Source organism: Hyperoodon ampullatus (assembly GCF_949752795.1).
Source record: "Hyperoodon ampullatus genome assembly, chromosome: 5".
NCBI lineage: Eukaryota > Metazoa > Chordata > Mammalia > Artiodactyla > Ziphiidae > Hyperoodon > Hyperoodon ampullatus.
The window spans coordinates 59,834,402-59,845,283 of record NC_136918.1 but is presented as its reverse complement, the minus strand read 5'-3'; the positions used below and the strand labels follow the sequence as shown (position 1 = coordinate 59,845,283).

At 45.4% G+C, this 10,882-nt stretch overlaps 1 protein-coding gene across 1 annotated transcript; it reads right to left on the bottom strand.

The window, feature by feature from the left end:
* Positions 1–4,514: 4,514 nt before the first annotated feature.
* On the bottom strand, positions 4,515–10,288 carry ACTRT3 (actin related protein T3; the record flags this gene model as incomplete). Its single annotated transcript, XM_079705229.1, has 5 exons — positions 4,515–5,433; positions 5,976–6,490; positions 6,630–6,784; positions 7,674–7,775; positions 10,279–10,288. 5 exons carry the CDS (start codon positions 10,286–10,288, stop codon positions 4,515–4,517), a joined length of 1,701 nt encoding a protein of 566 aa, XP_079561355.1.
* Between the last annotated feature and the right edge of the window lie 594 nt (positions 10,289–10,882).

The following is a 10,882-nucleotide window of genomic DNA, read 5'->3' as shown; positions in this document are numbered from 1 at the left end:
CAGAGCAGGAACTGCGTTGTGATACTATGATAAAAAGCAACAAAACCAGAGGAGGGGGAGGACAAAAAAGCACTACACAGGAACGGCTAGCTGGCTATTCGGCTCACTGCCCATTCATTGGGACCAATTTTGGAAATGCCTCCACGTGTCCTTCTGACAGTTGATTTGCACGCACTGTGGTCCAATCTGCAAGTCTGGAGGCCCACAGGCCCACCACTGACGACGAGGGAAGACGGACGCGCACCAACGGAGTCCCTCCTTCCAGAGAGAAAGCAGACTGCCCGCGCCCCACCCCCGCAGCTCCTCCGGCTGCAAGTGTCTGAGCCGAGTCCCGGGTGCACGTCCCACAGCTCAGGGAAGGGCACCGCGCGCGGGGACAGGCTCCGTTCCTTTCCCTGCGGTAAGAGCCTCGCCTCGGCCCCCCAAGCGACCCGCGGCTGACAGAGCCCAACTCTTCGCGGCGGCAGTGGGCGCCTCCGGAGAAGCCCCGGGCCGACCGCGGCCTCAGGCGGGGCGCGGGGCCTGGGCGGGCGCCACGCAGGTTCCCGGGAGAGGTGAGCGAGCCAGCGGCTGACATTTTTTTTTTTTTTTTTTTTTTTTTTTTGCTTCAGTCTGGTTGGTGGATGGCGGTAGGCCGAGGCTTTTCCGCCCGCTGAAAGTCAGCGAGAAAAACAGCGCGCGGGGAGCAAAAGCGCAGCGCCTACGCCTGTTTCGGTTAGGGTTAGACAAAAAATGGCAGCCACCACTCCCGGGCCCACCCTCCGCAGCCCACAGCGCCTCCTCCAACGTCTCCTTATAAAGAGAGCGGCCGCCGCCTGCGCGGATTGGCTGGGGCCCGCACGCCGCGGCTCTCGCGAGAGCCGGTCTCGCAAAAAATTTTTTTTTCAAAAGTTCTGTTTCCCGCCATGAGGACAATCGCCGCCCCACCCACACATTCCTTACGGGAAGATTTGGATCTTTTCTTCAGACGTATTAACTTGTAATTTGAAAACTAACTTGAATGCTTCTTAGCGCTGTTTTCCATCTCTTACAGACCAGGCGAGGTGCACGTTACTATCTTAAAGAAATGGAGTTCACACAAAAATTGTAGGGCCAAAACAGTGATTCTCAGTTCGGATCATCACGTTTGTTAGAGAACTTTACCAAAATAGATTCCCGAACAGAATCTTGGCTTGGCTTATTGGGCTGCCTCCGCGATCCTGACCTGTTCCCTTCTTGAGCAGAGGTTGTTTTATTACGTATAACTACTCCCTTCTCGATCTCAACATTGAGGACTGAATCTCCCTTTTATTAGGAAATAAAGGCTTTTCAGTCATTGACTTTGCTTTAATATTGTGTCGTGATTGTGTTAAAAAAGAATAATGCACCGTAAATTGTAGCAGGTTTTTATATTGGCCGGTACATGCTGTTTTTCATGTAACTGGCTAATCTTAAAAGTTGAACTCTTCAGTTGGGTGAGCTTCATGGAGTTGTCGCTATTCGCACCGCGATCTGAAAGAAAAGTAAAATGTTAAGGGGATTGGTTTGATATGGTTTAAGATAGGGGAAAATATAACTAAACGGAAATTTCACATTTTATTTCCTTTCCCTAGATAACCTGAAAAGAATCATCTATGACCCCAATGAAGAGGCTAGAGTCTGTACAGAATATTCCAGGCTAGTTGTTGGGTTAACTGCCTAAGAAACCACAGTTAAGGACCGTGCCCCTGCCTAATCTAGCAAGCTACTTTGGAGATCACTTTAAATTTACATCTCTTAACCTCTTTACATCTCAACTTCTTAATTTGTAAATGGGAATACTATTTGTCTTGCCCATCTCTCTGGGATGTTGAAGTTTAAATTAGATAAATGTATCTAAACAGGTTAGACGAAATTTCTTTTAGGAAAAAAGCACTTTAAGAATTCTAAAGTGAGGGGGTTGGGATCATTCTGTTAAGGGAACCACTGACTGAAACCGCCTGCCCTGGCCAGGTACCATAGTAACCACTTGCAAGAGCTATCTTAAGCAGGAGGTCCTGGTAAGGAATGCGGAACTAACAAGCTACCACCAACCGGAAGAATTTGGGAAAGATCAAAAGGAGAGAGGAGACTCCAGTCCAAGTGTTGTACCAACCTCCCAGAATCCTTCTCGCTAGAATCCATCTTGGCTGAGTGATGCGTGTGCCACCAGGAAGGATCCTGAGTCAGAGTGATTGGCCAGAGACAACCCAGAAATCAACCCAATTACCATAAAACCCGAGACTGCGAGCCACGTGGCAGAGCAGTTCTCCTGTGTTCCCTTACCCTGCTGCTCTCTGCCCCGCCGCCCCTTCCCAATAAATCCTCTTGCCTTGTCAGCATGTGTGTCTCCTCGGACTATTCATTTCCGAGTGTTAGACAAGAGCCCACTCTCGGGCCCTGGAAGGGGTCCCCCTTCCTGCAACAATTCTCTCTACAGTGCTTGTGACTCTAGTGAGTACAGCATCGACTATTCAAACTGCTCTCAGATAATCATTTTCTACACCTTATCCAATCTAATAGTTTTGCTTACAATCACTAAAACGATAAACACATGTCAAAGAATGAAATGCACCTCTTCACAAATGCTTCAGGCCAAACTGAATTACTTCCTGCTGCTTGTACATGCCCATGATTTTTACACCTTGGAGGCTTTGCCCTAATGTTCCCTCTGCCATCAGTGTGCTTCTGGTCAATTCTATATATCTGCATATCTACTGGGAGTGCACCACAGAAGTCATCAGGGAAGGGGACAGAGATGAAAAGAGAAAGCCCACAATCCCTGTCCTCTAAGAACATATCTAGTAAGGCAGAAAGACAAGCAAACCAAAAGATAAGGCTGCATAAATTAAGTGGTCAATAAAAGTACAAGTAATATAATGTGCGGAAGGATACAAATGATTGATTTTAACTATGGAGGAAGTAGCATGAGCTGGACCTATAAATTGTCTAATTCTATAAGCAAAAAATAACATTGTGAAAGTTCCCATAGAGACATTATCTCATTTGTATTTCATAAGGACCCTGTGAGACAGATAGAGATTAAGATTAGCAACCCCACTTATCAATGAGGAAATTGATCTTCAAAATATTTAAACAATTTGTTTAAATCATGCAGCTGGTAGGTGGCAGGACCTGGACCTGAACCCACATATACTGCCTCTAAATTCAGAAGGACGGGCACTGTATTAGGTTTAAATTTCAGCTTCAAGCCCAGCCCCCAAAAGCCTTCCCTGAGCCTTCAAGTTGTTTTGCCTCCTATAAGTCCCATTTTATACTTCTCTTAGAACACTAAATCAGTTTCCACCTTATATTATTGCAATTAAAGTATGAATTTCACCTCTCACACTGGACTGCTGGCTTCTTAAGGACACAATCTGACTCCTGATTTAGCACTTACTGCACTTAGCACACTGCTTTGCATAGAGCAGATACTACATACTTTGAGTTATGTCAACACTGCCAACATTCTCTCAGCTACCTTCATCATTTCAGACCCTTCTTTCCCCTTCATAACTAATTAGGCACCAAGATTTGTCAGTTTTTCATAATTTCTTCTTTTTAATTCCTATTGCTTATCATCTTGAGTATAAGACTTGACTACTTTATATCTACACTAACAACTTTCTAATTGATCACTGAATCTCCAGGGCCTTTCCCAGTCCAATTTATCCTCCAAGCTACTACCACATTCATCTTAATTTCCTTATGTCTCCTGTTTTCAAATCTTTAATGGTTCCTTTTTGCCTATAGGACATTTAAAACAAAGCCTTCCAGTCTCTGGCCTTAATTTACCTTCCTAGTCATTGCTCTTTGTCTGCTCAATATGAGCTCTTCATTTTAACAAAACCAGTGTATTAAACATGCCTTGAATATGCTTTGTTCATTCTCATATCTAGCTTGTTGCTCATTTCCACTATGCTCTTCTGAATATCTGCCCTCTTTTATTATGCTCCCACACCCATCCTAATGCCACCCCATTCATGATGGCATACCTCTGCTATGAAATCTCCCCTTATAGCAACCTTCCTTCCATAAACTTCAACAACCTTCAATCTGTATCACTCATTTGGCACATATCATGTTGTACCACAAATTGCTCTCTCCCTCCAAAGGAAGTGTAAGATCTCCAAGGTAAAGAATAACATCTTCTCAGGACTTCTCTGGGGGTGCAGTCGTTAAGATTCCACACTCCCATGTTAGGTGGCCCAGCTTCAATCCCTGGTCAGGGAGCTAGATCCCAGACGCATGCTGCAACTAAGGAGCCCACCTGCTACAACTAAGACCCGGCACAGCCAAATAAATAAAAGAGTAATGTCTCCTCTAGCATTTAGTTTGGTTCTACTCAATAAATATGTTATTTGACTGCTTCATCATTATTTTCCCCCATTATAGAAACGCAACAGAGACATGGACCTTCCAATAACTGAAATATTTTTTCTCCCAGAAACATATAATATCCAAAGTTTTCTGTCACATGTACTCAAAACATTTTCTTCTAACCATTTTATCTGTATTCAGAAGCATCTTTGGTGTACTTTGTTGGGTCCGACTTCTTTAAATTCTGCAGTGGTGATCCACATGTCCTGGAAGGCAGAGAGGGATGCAAGAACAGAGCCTCCCATCCACACTGATACTTTCCTTTCTGGGGGAGCAATAACCCGCACAGGGGTGTTGGCAGGCACCACCTTTGCTATATCTTTAACTAGGCGCTTATCTAAACCAGGGAAAGAGGTTGATCCCCCAGCAAGGATAATATTGGAGAAAAAGGAATTCCTCAGATCTGTATCACATTTCATTATGCTGCTGAAGCACATCTTATCAATGCCAGGGGTCTCAAGATGCATGAGACTTGGAGAGAAGAGGGCCTCTGGACAATGAAAGAGCTGGTCATGGAGTTTGAGTGTCTTCCCATCAGGCAGTTGGTAAACCTTCTCTATACAATCAGCTTTCTTGGCCTTTTCCTCTTCAAAGTTCATTGCCACATAACAATAGGTTTCCTTAATGTCTGTGACAATCTTTCTGTCTGAAGCACTAAGCAGCATGATGCCGTGCTCCTTCAACAGCATCGTGAGGTAGTTGGTAAGGTCAAGACCTGCCAGATCTAGCTGCTGGACACTATGACGCAGACAGTAACCCTCAAAGATGGGTACACACTGGGTAGCCCCAGCACCTGAATTCAGCACAAAGCCAGTTGTGAAGCCAGCAGCAAAGAGAGCTAGCACCCCCTGGATGGACATATAGAAGGCAGGAACCTCCAGATGCTCAAAAAACACTTCAGTGACCCGTTGCCGGTTGGCCAGTGGGTTCAGTGCTGACTCTGTAATCAAGACTGGGCCATCACAGGGCTTTAGCTTCAGGTTATCGTCATAGATATGCTTCCACATGATCTCCATGTCCCCCCAGCAAGTAATGAGACCACGCTCCACTGGGTAGCTGTAGGAAAAGCAATAAGATAAATGGCAGCTTTAAATTTTTCCAGTGTCTGCTCTCTTCAAACATGGGTTAATCCCCATATTTATTACCAGTAGCCCTTTATGGGCAGTACCCTCCAGAGCCTCTCAGAGATGGTAACTGCCAGCAAAAGATAGCCCAGCTACCTTCCTCTGCAATTTTTGTTGCTTTCCATCTTCCCTACCTCTTTGGAATACCCTTTTTGACTTAAAAAAATAATAATAATAAGGAAATCTTCACAGTTTTAGTATCAGTTAGTTGAAAACAAATAGCCCAGAAGACAAAGGTACCTTGAATTAACATTCCTAAATGAACTTATATTTTATGAACGATAACTGTGTTTGTACGTTTGAATACATTTGAATAGATACAGCGAGCAAGTAATGTTCACTCTTTAGGTATGTGGTACCCTCAGAGATTTGCGGCTCGAGCGTTTGCAATAATGATAGCTGGCAGAGACTTTCCTGTTCCTCACTTCTTATCCTTTCTCTCAGTGTTGGGCCCCTCCTCTGGGCTCCCCCTACTTTGCCTCCACGCGGGTCCTGCCCGCCGGGAGAAGGCGGTACCTGATGGAAAGTGAGCTTCTCCGCTGCTGCGCTTGGTCTCCCACGCACACTTCCTGCGTGCCCTCTGCCCTCCAGGTCTGGCCTTTGGCGCGGCCTATAAAGTTCCGGTAGACAAATTGGGGCTCCCGGGACCCAGCCCGGCCCGCCTTGATCACTCTTGAGCTGTTGTCGATCACCACCGGTAGCTGGTAGTAGCTCACGCCGCCGCCGCCTCCTGTCGCCCGGCCGCTCGGGCTGCCCTGGCTGCGGGCTGCGCGGGAAGCGCGGAAAGCGATGTGCCGGTCCGACGACCTGGAACGCCGCGTCATAGAGACCCCGGCACGGCCCCGCGGGGCCTGAGCCGGGCTGGTGGGAGCCGGGGGCTGGTGGGTAGGCGGGGGGGAGTCCCAGGCCGGGGACTCAATGGATGCAAGGTGCACTCTAAAGTGCCACCCACGATTGCGTCTCACCCGGGTTGAACCACTCCTCACCCCCTTGGAATCCGGGAATACCAATATCAGGAAAACCTGACTTTCTTCCCAAAAAGCTAGATACAAATCTAACCCTTCACAAGAGGCTTTCTCTAATACCTCGATAAGCCATAAAAACAGTTTTATTTCTCAGCGTCATTACATTCTGGTTAATAGATGTCTGTCCAAGGACCTGCGGGAAGCTCTGAAATGCGCCCTCGAAACTGGAAAAAGGTGGAGAGATTTGACAGGGTAAAGTGTCGTAGCAGGGGAGGCACGGTTCATGCTTCTGAACTTCTAAAAAGAGAATTTCGTCAACTTGTAAAAAGAGAAAGGGAAAAAGTGCTAGGACTTAAAGTGGGTTTTAAATACTTTTATTATTATTTCTATATATTCTGGGCAGTTCTTTGTTGTGTTTCTTTCCCCGTGTTTTCTAAGCAAAATGTACTCAAAACCAAAAAAGTATAATCTCACTTTAAAATTTTTTAAGCAATCCCATCAAGTTACCCACCCCACGCCCCCGCCCCCGGTGTAATATGGAAGCTCATTCTCATTCCCTAAAAATTCTTGATTTTTAGGCATAAGGATGTGTCTGCCTCTTTGCAGGAAAAACGATATTCCTTAGGTCATATGAAGCTCAGGCTTAGAAAAATTTATGCATGTTGCGTGCCCAAAAAGTGCATCTTGATGTCTGATTTTCTTTTTTAACCTCTTCAATTTTGCACACCCTGTAGAAGATTTTAAAACAAGTGCCGTCTAAAACAAGTACAGAGCAGAGGAGGAAATTCAAAAGCTAACGACACGTCCCTCCACCAGAGGCTGGAAGGATCGCTTTCTCGCTAGCTAAGTAACAGCTAGGGAGTTTGGTGCTGCGCGGAGCTGCACCCCGCTGCGGGAGCCGGGACTCCGGGATTCGCATGCGGCCAGCACTTCCTAGCCCGCCAAAGCCCCGAAACTCATCCGGGACTCTCAACAGAGTAACGCGAAGAAAAGAAACTAATATAACACTTCTTTCCCGTAGAAGAGAGTAAACCCCAAAAAAGTGCAACCAACGGGTGCCCGGTTGCTAACTAGGGGCTTTGAAAAAAGTGTATGCAAATTCCAACTTTTGAAATGGTAGTACTGTCCAACTGGACATACGGTTATTTTTCATTTGGGGGGGGGGGGGTTTCATTGTTCTTTCTGTTAAAAGTTACGCTAACCCTACCTTTAAGCGCTTGTGAATTGCACGTTACGACAGCGATATCAAGGACTTTCTCAGATACCACCCCTAAGCGGGTTTCCGTAGTGTAGTGGTTATCACGTTCGCCTAACACGCGAAAGGTCCCCGGTTCGAAACCGGGCGGAAACAGCTTACTCCTTTTTCCCTTGTTCACGTCCACTTATTTACTCCTTTTTCCCTTGTTTACGTCCACTTATTTACTCCTTTTTCCCCTGTTTACGTCCACTTACTTAACAGGGTCTTGTGACACTCCGTATGCTTGATTTTCATTTTATTTTTTTAACATCTTTATTGGACTATAAGTGCTTTACAATGTTGTGTTAGTTTCTGCTGTATAATAAAGTGAATCAACTATATGCATACGTACATCCCTATATCCCCTCCCTCTTGCGTCTCCCTCCCACCCTTCCTATCCCACCCTTCTAGGTGGTCACAAAACACTGAGCTGATCTCCCTGTGCTATGCAGCTGCTTCCCACTTGCTATCTACTTTACATTTGGGAGTGTGTATATATCAGTGCTACTCTCTCAATTCGTCCCAGCTTACCCTTCCCCCTCCCCGTGTCCTCAAGTCCATTCTCTATGTCTGCGTATTTATTCCTGTGCTGCCCCTAGGTTCATCAGAACCATTTTTTTTTTTTTAGTTGCCATATATATGTGTTAGCATATGGTATTTTTCTCTTTCTGACTTACTTCACTCTGTATGACAGACTCTAGGTCCATCCACCTCACTGCAAATAACTCAATTTTGTTTCTTTTTATGGCTGAATAATATTCCATTGTATATATGTGCCACATCTTCTTTATCCATTCATCTGTCAGTGGACACTTAGGTTGCTTCCATGTCCTGGCTAAGTAGTGCTGCAATGAACATGGTGGTACATGACTCTTTTTGAATTATGGTTTTCTCAGGGTATATGCCCAGTAGTGGGATTGCTCGGTCATATGGTAGCTCTATTTTCAGTTTTTAAGGAACCTCCATATTGTTCTCTATAGTGGCTGTATCAATTCACATTCCCACCAACAGTGAAAGAGGGTTCCCTTTTCTCCACACCCTCTCCAGCATTTGTTGTTTGTAGATTTTCTGATGATAATCATTCTAACTGGTGTGAGGTGATACCTCATTGTAGCTTTGATTTGCATTTCTCTAATGATTAGTGATGTTGAGCATCCTTTCATGTGTTTCTTGGAAATCTGTATATCTTCTTTGGAGAAATGTCTGTTTAGGTCTTCTGCCCATTTTTGGATTGGGTTATGTTGGCTTTCTAAAAAACATAATCCTGATAGTAATTTGCAGTACCTTGGGAATTTGAACTTTCAACTTGGATGTTATTTTACTTGTTCACCAAATGTTTTTTTATTAACGGCTTGCACATGGAAGAAGTGCTTCAGACTTTAAAAAAAGCTTTTAAAACTCACAACCTGATACTGAAAAAATAATATAATGTACAGCCTAGTAAGAGTAATCAAACACCGCGTAAAAAGTAAGCCCTGTTGCCCCCAGCACTCTTTGTATTACAAGTCATTTGGTTTTCCATTAGTTTTCCCCCTGAGATTGATGATTTCTCTAAACGCCAGAGACCATGTTTTATGCTTTTTCCATATTCTTAGTATCTGTTTGACACCTAGTAGAGAGAAATATTTCTGAATTAATAAATTACTGAAAAGGATTCTGACAAAAATAAAGTGGAATCAGAAAAAAATTATATTCATAAAGATGAAATCAAGAAAGAAACCAGCCTCATTTTTTTTTCTTATAAACCTAACGGTTGTGGGTTTTTTCACAAACATTATTCTTACCAGGAAGAAAGAATTTACAAAGAGAGCAAACAGAATCTAGTTGTAAAAAATCTCAAGAGAGAAGAAAAGAATAAATTCAAGTTGAGACTGTCCTTTAATATAAAATCACGAGTAAATTTCCTGTGGTCCTGACACAACTTTTTTTGTTTTTAGGTGGAGTATAGTTGCTTTACAATGTTTTGTTAGTTTCTGCAGTACAACGAAGTGAATCTGCTACATGAATCAGGATAGATACATATATTCCCCCCCTCCTTTGGACCTCCCTCCCACCCCACCCCGCAATCCCACCCATCTAGGTCATCACAGAGCACCGAGCTGAGCTCCCTGTGTTACAACTTTAAACAAGAAAAATTATTGGGCTTCCTTGGTGGCGCAGTGATTGCGAGTCCGCCGGCCGATAGTAGGGACGTGGGTTCGTGCCCCGCTTCGGGAGGATCCCCCATGTCGCGGAGCGGCTAAGCCCGTGAGCTAGGGCCGCTGGGCCTCCGCGTCCGGAGCCTGTGCTCCGCAACGGGAGAGCCCACGGTGGTGAGAGGCCCGCGTACCGCAAAAAAATAAAAATAAAATGTTGACGCTTTGGTTTTCTTAGATTATATTGTCCGCGGGTAGTACGAAAGAATTCACCCTAACATACCAGCACGACTTATCTTACCGTTTCTGCGTCTTTTTATCTTACGCAGATAACTGGCACCCCTTTCCCTCACTGTACAAAATCTGAATACGATGTAAATAATTGTATTAAAATTTTTCTAGTCCAGACGCAGAAGAACCCTTTCCGGTACAAAGCCCACCTTTCCCCATGCGCATGCCCAGTGTACCCTACTGCTTTGCTCCGCTTTCATGCAGCTCAGACTTCAATCACCACATAAGGGTATCCTGCAAACTGGGCTCCAGTTGGCTGATGCAAACAAGACTCGTGGGTTCCCAAGAGCTTTCGGGTACGTAAACTAAAAAGGGGTGATCAGTTTCAGTTCAAAAATTCCCATGGCCCAGAGCCCGAGTACACAAAGCAGCTGTTCCTACTCGTGGGGCCTCAAAGAAGGGGAGGATGATGGGAGAAGACGAGCAACTAACTACAAGCCCCAGCATGCAATGCGCTATTTGGCTCCTGGAAAGAGGCCCGCGGTGCAGCGCGGTTCCGCCTCGGCCCAGAACGCGGGCCGAGCGCGAGATGCCGACTGTCGTCCAACCAGAATGCTCAGAATGAGGAAGACAGGCGTGGCGCTGTGAGCGAGCCCTTAGATCTCGTATCCAAGACTCCCTGTTTCTCCCTAGCTCCTGGCATGCTAGGTAGCGGTGTCTGTGTACGCCAGACTATTCCCCACAGGCCGGCATCGGCCCTCCGAGATCCTAGTGCCTACGGTGTTGCCACGGAACGCCCGGAGCCGGATGTGA